The 18,418-nt window shown below is 43.7% G+C and overlaps 1 protein-coding gene across 1 annotated transcript in view; it reads right to left on the reverse strand.

Moving 5' to 3' along the window:
* Positions 1-18,418, reverse strand: part of Cdk5 (Cyclin-dependent kinase 5) — a 38,573-nt gene that overhangs the window by 19,825 nt on the left and 330 nt on the right. Inside the window, exons 2-4 of the mRNA XM_045728905.2 lie at positions 16,982-17,070; positions 14,788-14,981; positions 3,085-3,172 (exon numbers count right to left, since the gene is read on the reverse strand). Of these exons, the coding sequence (XP_045584861.1) occupies positions 3,085-3,172; positions 14,788-14,981; positions 16,982-17,070 (371 nt within the window). The remainder of the gene's footprint in view (positions 1-3,084; positions 3,173-14,787; positions 14,982-16,981; positions 17,071-18,418) is intronic.

An 18,418-nucleotide genomic window follows, 5' to 3' on the forward strand; every position in this document is an offset into this window, starting at 1 on the left:
TCTCTGAAGATCTCATTTTGTACAAACACACTTTGGAACTTTTCATTCAATGTTTCACATATTTCCTTTTTATTTTCTATGTATCTGTCCCCCAATTTCAACCTCTGAAAATTATCCTTTACCTGCAGCTTCCTTTTAATGAATTTATAGAAAAGGCCTGGATCTAATTTACATTTGTCTGCTATACCGTTCTCAAAGTTCCTCTCTGCCTCTCTCCTTACCGACGTGTAATTTATTCTTGCATCTTTGTATCGTTGATATGTTTGGGGGGTTTGGCCTCTTTCTATAATGATTCCATGCTTGTGTCTTTTGATCTCTGGCCCTCTCGCAATTTCTGTTGAACTAACCCTGTTTCCTAGGTCTACATGTCTGTTTTGGAATGAATGTTTGTGTGCCTTCATCGTATATTTCGCAAAATTTAGCATACATCTCATTTACTTCCTTGCTTAGCAACAAGTCTCTCCAATTATACCCATGAAAAAAATTTCTTAGTTCCCCATAGCATCCTCTCTTGAAATTGAGTTCAACAACTGTTTCAATGTCTCCATTCTCTACTAGATTATATCACATAGCATATTTAATGTTCAAGAGGACGTGATCACTCTTTCCCAAGGAAGGAAGGTACTGGATGTCAAATACCTCTTCTTCTTTCCAGGTGAATAATAGGTCCAGTACTGACGGAACATCCCCTTCCCTCATTCTTGTGGCCTGCTTGATGTACTCACCTATTTGTGCTTGCGGGGGTTGAGCTTTGGCTCTCTGGTCCCGCCTATCAACTGTCAATCAACTGGTGTTGATGCATAAATGTCTCCAAGATGAGGTTTAAAAATCTGCCTGCCTGAATGTAATGAAACGCCCTTTTTTTGGGCGAGCCCCTACGGCTCCCAGGAGCTTATCGGGCTAATGTATGTTATATTAGACCGGGACATTAGCTAAGGAGTTCAGACCTATCAGGGACCAGCGCCAGAACCTGGCCCCTTCAGAGAGGTTTCAGAGAGCAATGACCCTGGAAAACCCCCTTGTGGTTGGGGTTTTCCTTATCTGCCATCGACCGGGGTTAGGCACCCAGAATGGTAGGCATAACAAAACAAACCCCACAGTATAAAACTAAACAGAGAGGTAGAAACGCCCTACAATCCCAAGGAAACAAGCATACATCACACTTTTCTGCCGCGCCGATCGTCCGTGTAGCCCTCCCCACCCCGAGAGGGGGAGGGGGGAGCCCTGGACCTCATTGCACGGGCTGCCTAGCATCAGTTTGGAAGCAGTTTGCCAGCGAGCCTCCGGGGCTCACCCAGAAAATGGCGTTTCAATACATTCAATGCTGGTTTTCTGTGCGGAGCCCCTTCAGCTCTTTGGAGCTTCATACCCAAAGAGAAGGAAAAGAAAGGGCTGACCCAGGAGGCGGCAGCCACAAACTCCGCAATGCGAAGCCGAGACAACAGGCTCAAACCTGCGACCCAAGGCAACAAGAAACGCACAGGAGATGTGCGCATAAAGAACGGGCGGCCAGGAACCTGTGCGACCCTCAAATCCTCACGCCCGAAATGAGCCCTAGACGTCACCAACACAGCAGTGAAAGCTGTAAACGTCTGAACAGCATGGGCGCAAGGATAGACCGCAGGCTGGAAGACCTAAAAACTCTGCGGACGACCTGGGAGACCCGAGCCCTGAAACAGGGAATGAGGGGTACCGGATCAACCCAAAGTGCATTCCCAGACACGTTACACAGGTAACGGCAAAAAAGTGCAACCGGACAACACAGGACGCACCCCCGGCCGAACCAATCAAGCATCAATAACCCAAGGACCCCCCCCCAGTAAGCAGCCGTCTCGACCGTTGCCAGAAGGAAGGAGAAAGGCTGCAAACATACAAACCTACAACCAGTACCAAAGAGCAGAAACCTGAACCGAAGGGACTACCACAAACTGAGGAGAAGATAAGAGGGCACCCTGATCAAGGACTACGATAGCTCAGGTGACGCATGAGCAGGCCAGAGGTGAAACAAAACACAAGAAAGCATACGGAACGGGGCAGACGTGACGTCCACCCCGAACGCAAGCCGGAGCGGCTCCGCCAGTGCCGCACAAAACGAGGCGACAGTAAGAAACATCAAATAACTGTAGTCCTGAAAACCCAAGAAAGGACAAGACAACCCGATGCGAAAGAGAAGACGACCTACGAAGAGCAAGAAAAAGGTGCATAGAAACACCAGGAACATCATACTGTTGACAAGACGAAGCCACCTGATCACCACAGAGATGGTGATACCTCACTGGAAGAGATTCAGCCATTCTGGAAGAGATTCAGCTATTTTTGAAAAGATCTATGGAAAACACCACAATGGAAGCCGCTAACACTGTTCCTCTATGCTACTTGTATCAGATGAATCATCACTGAACCCAGAAAACGATTCATCTATGTATCATCTATAAAAACTGGAGATAACACGGCTGAACATGGGTGGCGCTCAGCTACTACTGGATACGCTCGCTGTATCGTCCTCATTGGTGCTGTATCACTTGCATCCGACCCTTGTGTTAGGTCCTTATTGTGTCTAACTTCATCAATATCATGACCCTTATGTTCTTCAAACATTAAGGTCTGAATTTCACCGACAGAGAGTGATCTTTCAACACCTCGTTGGACAGGTGTTTGGGAGCCAGAGGAGCGTGCGCCACCCATGGTTGCTCACTCGGTACTAAGCCAGTCAGTCAGCCCTAGGACATTCTGGGATTTTTTCCAAGATGGCCGCCACTCACTGGCATTGGTATACGTATCATGTAATTATAAATTAATTTTATACGATGACAATTGGCATAGTAATATTTATGACAAACACATTTACATAATAAGCAATCGTTAAACGAAAGCAGGATTTTTTCCATGTGTCAAGGTAAACTTTACTACATCCATATAGCATCATTTGTGTAAAACCCAGACAATAAAAATTAAAATCAACTTATGATGATAACCACATTACCCCTGTGAATCAATATATGATGATAACTTCACTTTAAGAGTCAAAGAGGGGGTCTTCTGTATTTGCTTGAAGTAATGTCTGCTATTTATACACACTTATACCTTATTTATGAGAAGATTTTGTGGTTTAAGGTCCCGATGAAGCACATTTCTGCTGTGGCAAAATTCCAACCCCCTCAAAAGCTGGAACCTGAAAAAGTCAAACTAAATTATATAAACAAAATTAGGCAACATTTAACTCGAATAATTAAAAAAAATATTTAAATACAATCTATCCCCTATACAATCCACTTCATGTGTTCTTGTCTGTCACTATTCCTTCCTTCTGTCCTATCCCAAATCCTTATCCTCATCTCTCTTCCAAGTGCTATCAAAATGGTTAAGTGCTTTCTCCTGATAATTATCTCACCTTATCCAGGTGTTCTTGCCTTTACCTTCCCAAGGAACCTATCAATATATAATTATCATTATTAGGGACAGGAAGCCTCTACATGTAATTACTTAAGTAATTACCTAAGTGTAGTTACAGGATGAGAGCTATGTTCGTGGTGTCCCATTTTTCCAGCACACTATATCATATAACACTTTAAAACTACTGACTGTTTTGGCCTCCATCACCTTCTCACTTAATTTTTTCCAACTGTCTACCACTCTTTGTAAAAGAAAACTTTCTAATTTTTTTGGCACCTTTGTTTCCTTAGCTTGAATCTGTGACCTTTTGTTCTTAAAGTTGCTGGTGTCAGGAATTCCTCTGTGTGTTGTGTGCTCACCTATTTGTGCCTGCAAGATTGAACATTAGTTCTTGGACCCCACCTTTCTAACTGCTGGTTGTCTAAAGCACTGATTCTTGGCCAATTTTCTTATCCTAACTACTCTTAAAATTATGAATGCTATTTGTTTCTACAACCTGCTCCTTTACTTCATTTCATTTTCCCATTATTCTTACACTAAATGAAAACGTTCTAACATCTCTCCGACTTATTTAGGTAGGTGAATAAGCATTGGCGGTGGGTTTTCCAGCTCCTAATTTAGAGTCCGTTTCTCCAGGTATTAAGAACATGATACTAGTGCAAAGTATCAGACTAACACATGAGTTCAAGCTGTGACAGAGCATCAAATTTTTGTCAGTAGTGCTATACGAGTGGCAGCAAGAGGCTTACGATTTGAGGGAAATTCAAGCATTGGTGTTCAAGAACCTGTGCCACCATAATTAATAATGCCAATCAATAATTAAAGAAAATCCCCTATGATACAAGAGTGCTTATAAGTCTTGTAAAGTCATTTTAGTGTTCTAAGTATTAGCTAAGACCAATCTAAATGTTAGTAAACTATTAATTAACCGATTGTAGTGCTCAAGAATTATTTGCATATACAGAACTTGTCAACCTACCAACCAATGTACAGTCTCCCTTCGGGGAGAGCCAGGGAGCAAGCCACCCACTGGGAACATAATAGGCTCAAGGACCATACACAGTATCTTACAGCTAAGTTAACTTTTGTGTTGTATAAGTTGAATTTTATAATGTAATGATCATATAATAATACTTCAATAAATGTGTACAGTGGTACCTCGGATTACGAGCATTCCTGGTTACGAGTTTTTCGGGTTATGAGCAGGATTTGCTCGGAAAATTTGCATTGAGATACGAGGGTGATACGCATATGCACCGATCTAGCGCGTGGTGGCACGGCGAGCGCCCCTCAGTTTACCAGTGCCTCGTGCCCAGTGACTATCCCGCCTGAATTCTTCACCAGGATTTACAGTGTTTTGTTGGATATTTGGCCATTTGAACATAAAAGTTATTATATTTCTCGCAAAGGGTCCCAAGAAAGCCAGTGGTAAGGTTCATCCTAAGAAAATAATTGTGAGTAAAGGCAGCAGAGAATGTCCCTTCCTCATTAAGAAAATGTGTGAAGTATGGGAAGAACTGCAAAGTTTTGTTGAAAAAACTCACCCACATAAAGCTGTCGCAGGCCGTTGCATTGACCTTCTAAATGACAATGTCTTACTACAGACAAGTGTTGCAAAGAAGGGAAAAACAATCTTCAATGGATCGTTTAGTTGTGAATCAAGCAGCGAGCCACAACCAGGACCTAGCGGTATGCAGGCAAAACGTGCCAGAGAGTGCACTCCAGAAAAATCTTTACCGCCTATTGTTATAATGGAAGGGGCCTTCCCTTCCAAGCAGTAACACCTCTCATCCTCCCCCTCCTCACGCCAACAGCAGTCATCAGCAAGGGTAAGTAATAACCTGAACATACTTCTGTAGTGTAGATTTCGATGAATTAGGTATAAAATTAATTTGAAGTGAGGTTTTTGGGTAGTCAGAAACGGATTAATTCATTTCCCATTATTTCTTATGGGGAAATTAGCTTCGGCTTACGAGTTTTTGAGTTACGAGCTGTCTCCAGGAACGGATTAAACTCTTAAACCGAGGTACCCTTGTAATAATTAATGCAACAAACAATATAAAAGATATACAGTGGAACCTCAAGTGATGAGCGCCTCAATTCAATTTACAAGTATTTTGAATAACGAGCGCGCCGATCGCCAACAATTTGTCTCGATTGGCGAGCACTCGTTTGATTAACGAGAAAACCACATGGTGCATTCCCACTACTTCTCGCACGTTCTCGGATGCCTTGTACGATATAAATAATTAATTTTTTTTGTTTAACCACTGTGATGAGCCGAGTTTATTGTGAAATTCCCCCTGAGCGCATGAAATCAAGTGTTCCCAACAAATTCTTTTTTCTTCGTAAAATGATAAATTCCCTTCCCTGAACATGTCTATGTAAAAATAAATACCAAATTCCACTTACTTTGGCTGTGGAGACGTGGACAAGGTGCTCTGTGACGTCATCAGGGGCTGGTCGCCCATGCGAGACATGCCCAGACACAGTCGCGCGGGCCATTCAAGCACCGGGTGTTGCCACAAATATTTTCAATTACTTGTTCTATGTATTTCCAATGCGGTTTTATTAGTTTTTTTTTATCGTATATGATGCATATTTGTGTCCTTTACAATTTTTTTGTAGTAGCAATACAGTAGAACGTTCATAATGTTCCATGGAACTGCGATACATGTGTCAGTAATGTATCCACAATGAATGTTTATTGTCGCAATATTACTTGTTAAATTTTCACTAAAATTACAATATGCACAGTTTCACACACTATTTACACAGTAACACACTGTATTAACACCCAGTACTTCGGAAGTGAGTAATAATCAATGAAGTAGTCCATGGTACACAGCGCGACTTCGCTCTCGTTGCACCAGGTACAGATAGATTTTCGCTTGCTGTTTCTTCATTCTGTGACAGTGCTTGCAAATAACGCACTCACATACACCCTTGGCTTTAGTACCTGTAGGTGGTATGAATCCAAGCTTGTAAATTAATCTTGAAAAGATTATAGGAAAAGATCAATTTGTAAGGTAGTCTTGAAAAGATCGCTTTATAAGTTCCCACACAGGAAGAGATTCCTGTGAAGAGATTCTCAAAGAGTGTCCGTCAGTCTGGAAGAGATTCAGACAGCCTCAAAGAGTGTCTTGATTCTATTCAATCTAGGCTATTCAGGCTATTCTTGAAAATATCTATGGAAAACACCACCATGGAAGCGGCTAACACTGTTCATCTATGCTACTTGTATCAGATGCATTATCACTGAATGCAGAAAATGATTCATCTATGTATCATCTATATAAATTGGAGATAGCATAGGTGGGCATGGGTGGCGCTCAGAGCTACAACTGGATACGCTCGCTGTATCGTCCTCATAGGTGCTGTATCACTTGCATCTGACCTTTGTGTTAGGTCCTTATTACACCTAGTTTCACCAATATTATGACCCTTATGTTCTTTAAACAATTAGGTTTGAATTTCACCGACAGAGCGTTATCTTTCAACACCGCGTCGGACAGGTGTTTGGGACCCATGGTTGCTCACACAGTACTAACCTAGCCAGCAGTCCTAGGGCATTCTGGGAATTTTTTCCAAGATGGCTGCCTCTCACTGTCCATTTCGTACACAACCAACCGCGCGCACATTTAGAATGGGTACGAAAAAATCAAAGAGAGTTTTCGGTTGGCGCAGTTTCCCACCAATACTCGGTTGGCGCAGTTCAGTGGTTAAAGATGGTAATGATGCTGGGATGTAAAGGGGTGACTGCTGTGATATTGCAAAGCATTGATTTTTTTTTTGTTTAAAATAAAAAAAATAAAAAAAAAAAAAAAGAACAAATGTCAAACAGGTTTGTTCAGTGTGTATCAGGTAGGCTGCTCCATGTTTTTTTAAAAAGAAAAAGGAAAAATGAAAATAAAAAAAAAATTGAACAAATTTGAAAAAAGGAAAAACTTCATAAAGGTTCATTCAGTGTGTGCCAAGTAGGCTGCTCCATTATTAATAAATAAATGAAAAATACAAAACAAATTGAATAAATTTGAAAAAAGGAAAAATGTCATAATGGAGCATCCTACCTGACTAACACTAAAAGAACCTTTAAGACATTTTTCTTTTCTTCAAATTTGTTATTTTTTTTTATTTTTAAGAAACACGGAGCAGCCTACCTGACATACACTGAACGAACCTTTTGCTATAAAAAAATAAAAAAATAAACAAAAGTGAACAAAGTTTAAAAAAAGAACAAATGTCAAAAAGGTTTGTTCAGTTTATGTCAGGTAGGCTGCTCCATGTTTCTTAAAAAAAAAAAATGAACACATTTGAAAAAAAGGAAAAATGTCATAAAGGTTCGTTCAGTGTACAGTATCCACTCGATTTAACGGCCTATATGGGGCTATACCCAGGTCGTTATTTCCGGGGCTCCGGTATTTCCGAAGTGTCGGTAATTTTTCAAGTAACATTCAGGCAGGATGTATTTTATACTGTATAACTAAAATTAAATAAAGTTTGTGTAATTGTGTTCCAATTTAGTTCCTGTGTTAGTGTCCATTCTATCACAGGTTACAATTAATAATTCCTTCATATGACATGATGGATCACACAAGTGGGACAAGTGGACCACACAACAAGTGAACCATATTAACAAAACACCTCCCTCTCTCCCTCACCACCACTCTTCCCTTACCCTCACCACCACCCTCCCTCCCTCCCTCACTGATTCTATCCCTCCCTGCCTCTCCCCCCTCAATACCTCCCTCCATCACTGCCTCCCATCCCTCCTCCAATGCCTCCCTCCATCATAGCCTCTCACCCTCAATACCTCCCTCCATCACTGCCTCCCATCCCTCCCTCCATCATAGCCTCTCTCCCTCAATGCCTCCCTCCATCACTGCCTCCTATCCCTCCCTCATTGTCTCCCTCAATCACTGCCTCTCCCCCTCAATGTCTTCCATCCCTCCCTCAATGTCTTCCATCCCTCCCTCACTGCCTTCCTTATAACATGAGAACAGCAGGCTATGGAGGAGGGAGCTACAAACGGGGTCGAGGGAGCTACTAACAGGGGTCGAGGGAGCTACTAATGGGGTCGTAGCTAGGCGTAGAGCCGGACATGTCTGTCAGTGCCTGCTCACAGATGCCAGTTGTGCATAACTCATAAATAAAACTATATTTGTTTAATTATTAAACAGGAAACAATAAAACATGATGATGATTAATAAAGAAATTCAATTTTAATAATAAAAGGATAGACTGGGAGATAATAAACAGGGAACTTACAAACATTCCATGGGAAACTGTTCTAAGTAATACAAGTCCTACAGAAGGAATAGAAAAACTGACTTCGAAAGCGAATCAAGTCTGTCTGAAACATGTTCCTTTGAGGAAAGCCAGAAAGAGATCCAACGTAGAAAGAGAACGCAGATGACACTATAAACGCAGAAAAAAATAACGGAACTGCTTATGCAGACACGAATTTCCCGTCAAAGAAGGAATAATTTAAATAGGGAGGTTGAAGAAATCGAGCGGAAATTGAAACACTCATATGAAACTGAAGAAAGGCAGTTAGAACAGAAAGCAATTCAGGAAATAAAGAAAAATCCAAAATATTTCTTCACATATGCGAAATCAAAAGCAAAAACCACTGCCAGTATTGGACCTATTCGTACAAGTGAAGGTTCATACATGGAGGATGACAAAGAAATTAGTGAAATCCTAAAAAAGCAGTATGAGGACATGTTTAGCACTCCAATAAACAACATGAAAGTGGAAGATCCAGACAATTTCTTGATGCGGGATATTCAAACCCCTGTAAATATAACTGATATCAACACGAGAGCACTAAATTTTGAAAGAGAAATTGAAAACATGCCCATGCACTCAGCCCCAGGTCCAGACTCATGGAATTCAATATTTATAAAGAAATGCAAAGTGCCGGTAGCACAGGCACTCAGTATAGTGTGGAGGAAGAGCTTGGACACGGGGGAAGATACCAGATGCACTTAAAGTAGCAGACATAGCCCCTCTACACAAGGGAGGGAGTAAAGCATTGGCAAAGAATTATAGACCAGTTGCACTAACATCGCACATCATAAAAGTATTTGAGAGAGTGATTAGGAGTCAGGTCACCAATTTCATGGAGTCCAATGACCTTCACAACCCAGGTCAACATGGATTTCGAGCGGGAAGATCGTGCCTCTCACAGCTACTTGAGCACTACGACAAAGTCACTGAGGCATTAGAAGAAAAACAGAATGCCGATGTGATATACACAGACTTCGCAAAGGCTTTCGATAAATGTGACCATGGCGTGATAGCACACAAAATGAAGTCAATGGGAATAACCGGTAGTGTAGGACGCTGGATACTCAGTTTTCTGTCAAACAGGACTCAGCGAGTAATAGTAAACCATATAAAATCTAGTCCAAGTGCAGTTAAAAGCTCTGTACCTCAGGGTACGGTCCTTGCACCGCTGCTTTTCCTTATTCTCATATCAGATATAGACAAAAATACAAGTCACAGCTTCGTATCATCCTTTGCAGATGACAAAAATCAATATGAAAATTATCTCGGCTGAAGACACTGAAAAACTTCAAGCTGATATTAATAAAGTTTTTGACTGGGCATCAGAAAATAACACGATATTTAACAGTGATAAATTCCAGGTACTCAGGTACCGTAAAAATGAAGACCTTAAACATAATACAGAGTACAAAACACAATCAAATGTACCCATAGTAGGAAAACAGCATGTAAAGGATTTGGGAATAATAATGTCTGACAACCTAACGTTTAAGGAGCATAACCAAGCAAATATTGCGACAGCCAGAAAAATGATAGGATGGATTACGAGAACTTTGAAATCCAGGGATCCCATCACAATGGTTGTACTCTTCAAGTCACTTGCGTTATCCCATCTTGAGTACTGCTCAGTACTCACTTCCCCCTTCAGAGCAGGAGAGATTGCTGAAATAGAGGGAATACAGAGAACATATATGGCACGCATAGACGCAATAAAGTACCTAAATTATTGGGATCGTCTCAAAGCCCTCCAAATGTACTCACTAGAAAGAAGACGAGAGAGATATCAAATAATATACACCTGGAAGATACTGGAGGCCAAGTACCAAATCTACACAGTAAAATAACAACGTACTGGAGTGAACGATATGGAAGAAAATGCAAAATAGAACCAGTGAAGAGCAGAGGTGCCATAGGCATAATCAGAGAACACTGTATAAACATCAGAGGTCAACGGTTGTTCAACGTCCTCCCAGCAAGCAGCATAAGAAATATTGCTGGAACAACCGTGGACATCTTCAAGAGGAAACTAGATTTATTCCTCCAAGGAGTGCCGGACCAACCGGGCTGTGGTGGGTATGTGGGCCTGCGGGCCGCTCCAAGTAACAACCTAGTGGACCAAACTCTCACAAGTCAAGCCTGGCTCGGGCCGGGCTTGGGGAGTAGAAGAACTCCCAGAACCCCATCAACCTGGTAATGTATATTAATACACGAAAATGAACATATTTTGGCATAAATATTTTACAGCTAAGATTAAAATTTTTAATACAGTATGGATAAGAGGTTTGGCAACCATCGCTTGGTCAGCAGTCCTATCCTTCCCTCCATCTCCCTTACTGCCTCCCTCACCACCACCACCAACACTCCCTCCCTCACCACCACCACCACCCTGCCTCTACTCCCTCTACTCATCCCTCCCTGCCTCTACTCCCTCAATGCTTCCCTCCGTCAATCACTGCCTCCCATCCCTCCCTCAAGGGTCGGATGAGGTCGAGGTCGGTGGCCTGTTGCCATGTGAGGGGCCCCCTGATACCAGAACAAACCCAATACTAACTTACAGTTATATCGACCGCCAGACCAGTATAAGAGGCTCCTGATACCAGTCTCCCAAACCGGTTGTTATTACCGGCACATCAGTATAAAAGAGGCCGTTAAATTGAGTGGATACTGTATGTCAGGTAGGCTGCTCCATTATTTACAAAATCATGTATCATATTGATGTTTTTCGGTGGTGGAACGGATTATTTTTATTTCCAATATTTTAAATGGGGGAATTCGTTTTGAAAGACTAGCATTTCACATGACAAGCTCGGTGCCGGAACAGATTAAATTCGTTAATTAAGGTTCCACTGTATAAACAAGAAAAATATTTTGGAAGAGTGCCCCCATTGTGAGAGTGAAGCCAGCTGATCATTGTAAACTGTCTCACTGTTTAGAAAATTAGGTGCCACCTGCAGGTACTGCACCACCACAGACTCTGCAAACAGCAAAGGACAAAAGGGCGAAGACAATCCAAGAGCCAGGGCCCAAGCAGATTCCAGGGAAGAGACAAGCACCGCTTGCTGACACACGAGCTGAAAAACATAGAACCGCGAAACCGCATAACGCAGGAGTGGTGCGTAGAGCTTCAACAAAGCAGACGATGCCTGCACAGCAGAGGGCAGTGCACAAGACCCGGCAACAGCCCCAAGCAGCCCCACATCCAATTAAAGCCACTCCGAGGACAGCTCAAGCAGGGAAAAGAAACGCAAGGCCAAAGCAAGCAGGCCATGAGTACACAAATTTTCTGCAACCAAGGCAGCCGAAAGGGAAAGAAGCTGCACATGAAGCTGCACAACAACATCCCGCGGAAGGGCAGGGGCAAACAAACAAGCATTGAGTTGCTCAAAGTCACCCCCCCCCCCCAAGAAAACCTGAAATGCTGTCCGAGTCCCCTGTCAGTCAAACGCATGGGACTGACAGAACATGTGCCAAGCCTCCAACGAAAAAAGGGGACAGTCTGCCAACCAGGACGACTCCGGAACTTCATAACGAACCCAGTACGGACAGTACGAACTGTACATGAAGGAACGCGGCTCCCTCATGAAAGCATAATCCAGGTCACACAGCAGGTAAGCCGCAAGGGCTTCCTGCATCTCAGAAGGCAAAATGCAGGAAGCCAAAAACCTCCGAAAAGCCGGAACCGAGGAACCCACAGGATCCCGGAACCGAACCCAGGGAGGGGTAGACACCAAATCCAATTCGTACACGGAGGGAGCGAAAGAGAGCCCCTTCTCCTTGTAACACTAAGCCCCGCTCTGAAGGCAGAAAAACCCAGGCGGGGTCCAACAGGGCCCAAGGCCCCCCAAGTCAACCCCTCCCCAGCCCCAGGAACTTCTCCCTGAGGACTCGAGGCCGAGCCGGCCTCCAAACCCCTGCTTCTAAGGAAAAAGCGGGAGCCGCTGAAAAAGCAGGAATGAAGGGGACCCACTGGCTAGACCCAAAAGATCCACCTGAAGAACCAGGGACCAGGCTCGAATTCCTCCACCGCAACGAGGCGGAGCTGCCTCGTATGGGCCAATAGGCCTTCTGCAGTTACCTTTGTTCTTATGTTCTTAACCCCAGAAGGAAACACCCCGAAAACGCCCGAGTCTCAATGCCAACTAGACCCTGCCCCGACTCCGAAACCCTCAGACGCTTCAGAGCCGGAAGCAAGGGGGGGGGGGAGGGGGACTGGATGAACAATAGATGGGGAAGGACCAGCAGGGGCGGACAGAACCAGAGCCAAAGCGACTTCCACCCCCAAGTCTGGGTCCCTATAAGCAAAACGGGGCAATCTCAGGGCATCAGGGGCCACAACCAACCTAGGGCGTTGCAGCAACCTAAATCTAGTTTTCAACGGCGTAGCTGCCTGCACCCACATATCATTATCAGTGGCTTGGGTGAACTGGAACACGTACAGACAACACACATCGCACGACTCTGGGTCAAAACAATCATCGACCCAACAGGCAGCATGGCGGAGGCAAAACTGGTGAGTGTCATCCTGAGACAAGGGGACAGCAACCTGCAAACTTGCAGGACACAATGGAGGACTTCTGGTTACATCCATTGAACCACATAGCCCCTGTGGGGTTTCCCAGGGCCCTTAGTCTTGGTTACATGCTAAGGAAAGCCCAGGCAGGGTACGGCGAACCAGCGTCCAAGTCTACCAAACAAACTTCTAAAGCTGAATCCCGGGACATGTCCACTCATGGGGGCCAAGCGGGGAGGACCACCAAACACAGAAATATAGATATATAGATAAATATAGAACCCAAGTCCCCCCAAGAACAGCGATTGGGGGGACCACAAAGGCAGACTCCTCCACCAAGCAGAAAACAAAAACAAAAGAAAACCCCCGCAAGAAGACAACGTACCCAGGCAGAACAGAGCAGGCCACTGTTATAGGTGAAAACTAGCTGTGCAGTACCCTGCACCCCTGCCAGTGACGAAAGCTACTCCCTACCCAGAGACAAACAAGGGTAAGAAAAACCCCAGTTGAGCCCAAGGGCGGCCAAATACCGAGCAGTAAACGGCACAGCGGAGGTAGATCCTGAGGTGACTTGTGGAAGGTAGTCACAAGCCCCAAGGACAATACTTACAGGGCAGCTAGGGAAGGAGACCCTAGGCACACACAGCCCGAGTACCGTGGAATACATCTCCTGACTCATGCACCCCCTGAAGAGCTAGCCCACACCACAAGGCACAGAACTGATACAAAAACTGGAGCCAGAGGCACGACCGCACCAGACTCCCATCAGCCAAGAACTGTAGGGTGGGTCGCCGACGGGTGGGTCTGGGGCTTCCCCTTATCCCTCCCAGGGAGAGGGGAGGGGGTTGCGCAGACAGCGGTGCGGCGACATCATGATGTCATGCTAGTTTGCTAATTTTCGTTTGGGGAGTTCTGTCCACTTGTTCAGCCTTCGGTTGCAATAGTTTTACCAGAATAGGGGTTTGTTTTGGGGGACCTACCTTTCTGGGTGCCTGTCCCAGTCGATGGCAGACATAGAATGCTCCCAACCCCAGGGGGTCTCTATAGGCCATTGCTCCTCGTGCCTCTCTAGAGGGGGACCAGGTTCTGGTTCATGGTTCCCGGTAGGCAAGAACTCCATGTATTGACTGATGCCAGAAAGATATACATATCCATTCAGCCTGGATAGCTCTGGGGAGCCAATGGGGCTCCCCCCCAGAAAACATTAGAAAGTTTATTTTTGTAAACAGATTAGTAGACAGTTGGAACAAGGCAAGTGAGAAGGTGGTGGAGGCCTAAACCACCAGTAGTTTCAAAGCATCATATGATAGTACGGTATTGGAAAATGGGATACCATGACCGTAGCTTTCATCCTGTAACTAACACAGGTAATACAGTAGAAATTGGATCTTTACAGTGTTTCTCCTTCATAACTAACCCTGTTGCTGCCCTATTGTACATTCAGTTATTAACCTTAAATACCCATTTTCACCCTTGCATATATTTTTCCAGGGATACTAACTACAGTTCAGTAATTCCATAGACAGGGTTGTTCCCATGAACTTTCCCACTACTCTTTCCCATACAGAATATATTCACATTGCAACACTTACAGGAAAGACTTTACAATGTCAGGATCAATCTCGCCATTGAGACTATCAAAGTATTTTTTTAGATCTTGATCACAGTGCTCAAACACCAATGTAAGCTTCTTATCAGAGTGTAGCACGTCATGCAGCCGCACAATGTTTTTATGTTTCAGCTCCTTCAGTAGACAGATCTCACGGAGAGCAGATGAAGGCACACCCTACAATTAAAAAGGTGACAATTAAAAAGCAAACCTTGTAAGGATACTATGCTGAAGTACAATCATGGATGGTGACATATTCTTAAAGAAACAAAATCAACCGAGTCTGCATATACTACTCTCTAAATACAAGAAATATTTGTAGGCAAAATAATTTTGTTAGACGATTTTAAATTCAGTAATTTTACTGATCTGTTAATCTTTTTAACATTCATAATATTATTTAATTACAGTAATATCCAAATATTGAGCAGTTCATGATATACAGTATACAGCAGGCAATATCTGTCGGCAAATAAGTCAACATTTGGAGCCTAAAAATCTCTCCAAAACCATGGAATCTACTTATCCGCCAAATATAAGGTGAGAGATAAACAAGAGATAAACGAGAAGGGAGGGAAGGAGGCAGGTAGAGATGGAACAAAGGTGGTAGGCAGGCAGGGAAGGAAGAAAGGACGGAGGAAGGCAGGCAGGGAAGGAAGAAAGGACGGAGGAAGGCAGGCAGGGAAGGAAGAAAGGACGGAGGAAGGCAGGCAGGGAAGGAAGAAAGGACGGAGGAAGGCAGGCAGGGAAGGAAGAAAGGACGGAGGAAGGCAGGCAGGGAAGGAAGAAAGGACGGAGGAAGGCAGGCATGCAGGGAAGGAAGAAAGGACGGAGGAAGGCAGGCATGCAGGGAAGGAAGGAAGGAGGTAGCCAGGCATGCAGGGAAGGAAGGAAGGAGGTAGCCAAGCATGCAGGCAAGGAAGGAGGTATCCAGGCAGGTAGGGAGAGAAGGAAGCAGGCAAGCAGGGAGGGAAGGAGGGAGCCAGACAGGGAGGTAGGTAGGTGGGCTTGGTGAGTGGGAGGGCTGACAGGAAGGGTGGGTGGGAGCATATGGAGTGAGGCAGACAGGGCAGGGATGGGCAGGGCAGGGCAGGGCAGGGCAGGGCAGGGCAGGGCAGGGCAGGGCAGGGCAGGGGAGGCACATTCTGCCCTCTAACTCCTCCACAACACACTGTTTTGTGTACAATGCCATTCAGCTGATAGTTGCTTGGTCATGCCAGAAGGGCTACACCTTGTGTCGTCAAATTTGTATCAAATGGTAATGTATTCCAACTACTGTATCTAAAATATACCATAATCTTCAGCAATATGATTGCTCTAGTATGACATCTTGTTAATAAAACAGGCAAATTACAGTGCTGATAATGCAATAATTGAAAATAAATCTCTCAATTGACTCAAAGCTAGGAAACATCTGACAAACTTCCGACCTATTCACTGCCTACCCATGCTAGCCTCACTGCAGGCTCAATTCACTATCATGGAATAGATTATTTGTTTGTTTCATATCAATAGTTACATATATATACATACATCAAATAATTAAACAAATAAAATAGTAAACCACTTTAGTAAACCTAGTAAACACTAGGCCAGACTAACCCTGTGCTGGACACTTATCCTCACTTACCTCTGGCACCACCTGCCTCCCCTACACCAACCCTCACAAGTGACACCACCTGCTCGCCTCACCACTAACACCTCCTTCCTTTCCATGACAACCACTAATACCACCTGCCTCCCTTACATCAACCCTCACAACTGACACCACCTGCTCACCTCACCACTTCCACCACCTTCCTTTACATGACAACCATTGACACCATATGATGCCTTATGCAGAAAATATTCATATTTTTTAGGGGGGGCTTGTCTTGTGTGGCAAATATAGGCCTAAACCTGAATTACACCCCTAAATTTTTTGGGCCGACCTATGTGCCAGATTGACTTTATGCCAAAATATGTGGTATATAAATTTTCTAAAATTTTTCCCCACTTAACAGAAAAAATAAATGAAAATGTTGGGATAAAGCACAAGACCCTTTTTTAATCCTTAACTATATTGTAAACAAAAATTTAAAACCTTAATTTAGATGTAACTGGGTCAACTTCTCAATTAGCTTCCGCAGCATGGTGATAAACAAAACTCTTGCAATAACTGGGTTACTCATACTAACTTCATCATCATCGTCTAAACGAACCCTCTTGAGAGCAACAATTTCTTGCGTTTCTCTGTTCTTGGCCTTGAACACAGTACCGTATGTACCTGAAAAATTACACACTAGGATATTAATCCAGACCATTTATTTAAAAAGTCAAATGTAATGCGAAGACAAAATCTTTTTTCTACAAAGTGTCAGGGACTGGAAAGCTTGTGAAATGGTACATAAAAACAAAGCAACAAAATCAGTTGTGGAAGGGGGAGTAAAGAACAAAGGGAAATGGAACATGTTCCTGAAAATTGTATACACCAACATAGATGGAGTGAGGTCAAAAACTTTGGAGTTGCAAGATATAATTCAGCTTAGGGTCCCAGATATTGTCACATTATCAGAGACGAAACTTGAAGGAAATATATTAAATGAAGTCATATTCCCAAGGGGCTATTCAGTTTGGAGACATGACAGGAAAATGAGGAAGGAGAGGAGGAGTGGCTGTGCTGGTGAAAGAACACCTGAAGGTAAGAGAGTTAATATTTGAAAACCCTCAAGATATTGACATAATGGCATTGCAGGTCTGGAATTAGGATGATAAGCTGATAATTTTAAATGCCTACAGCCCACCAGCAAGCAACACATGGACAAAGGAAGAACTGGATGACAAACGAGAGGGCCTCATAATGGTCATGAGAGATATTATTGTACAAGCAGATAAAGATAAATCACGACTGTTGATACTGGTGGACTTCAACTTTAAAGCAATAGACTGGGAGGCCTATGAAGCAACAACGGAGGACTTTAGGACATGCAGATTTGTGAACCTCATTCTGGAGGCATTCTTGTGTCAACACAAAGCAGGCCACAAGAGTGAGGGAAGAAGATGGGACGTGCGGAAGGAATGTTGCCCAACCACTTGTGGACGGTCGAGGATTGAACGCCGATCTGCATGAAAAACTTATAAAAAAAATCTGCTTCATAGCACAATGGGTCAGCATCATTTGAACTGGCTTTCACTCATGTGCATGGAAAATGACATCCTAGACTATTAACTTCAAGCCAATAACAAAGCAATTTTATGAAATGAAATGCCACAAATGCTTGTTATAATAAGTTTGTAGTAATTTCATACTGTGTCATCTAATCTGTGTAGCAGTATTGCGTTTTTCAAGCCTTGTGTATTGTTCAAATGTTTATCATGTTTATTAGTTGCTGCTCTACAGCATGTTTATAATGTTTTAATACCAGTTTTGTTGAAGTGTGAGTGGTTGTCATAGCACACTGGTTTGCCCAGGGGCCCCATAATGCTGTCGAGACGGCCCTGGGCCACAGCACACTGGTTTGCCCAAGGGACCATAATCCTGATAAGACGGCCCTGGTGGAAACAACTTGCGAAATTTAGTCATAACTAAAGAATGGTCCCAGGCCAGCGGAAAAACTTCACCTTATATACTGAAT

This window comes from Procambarus clarkii, chromosome 87, assembly GCF_040958095.1.
Source record: "Procambarus clarkii isolate CNS0578487 chromosome 87, FALCON_Pclarkii_2.0, whole genome shotgun sequence".
Classification (NCBI taxonomy): Eukaryota; Metazoa; Arthropoda; class Malacostraca; order Decapoda; family Cambaridae; genus Procambarus; species Procambarus clarkii.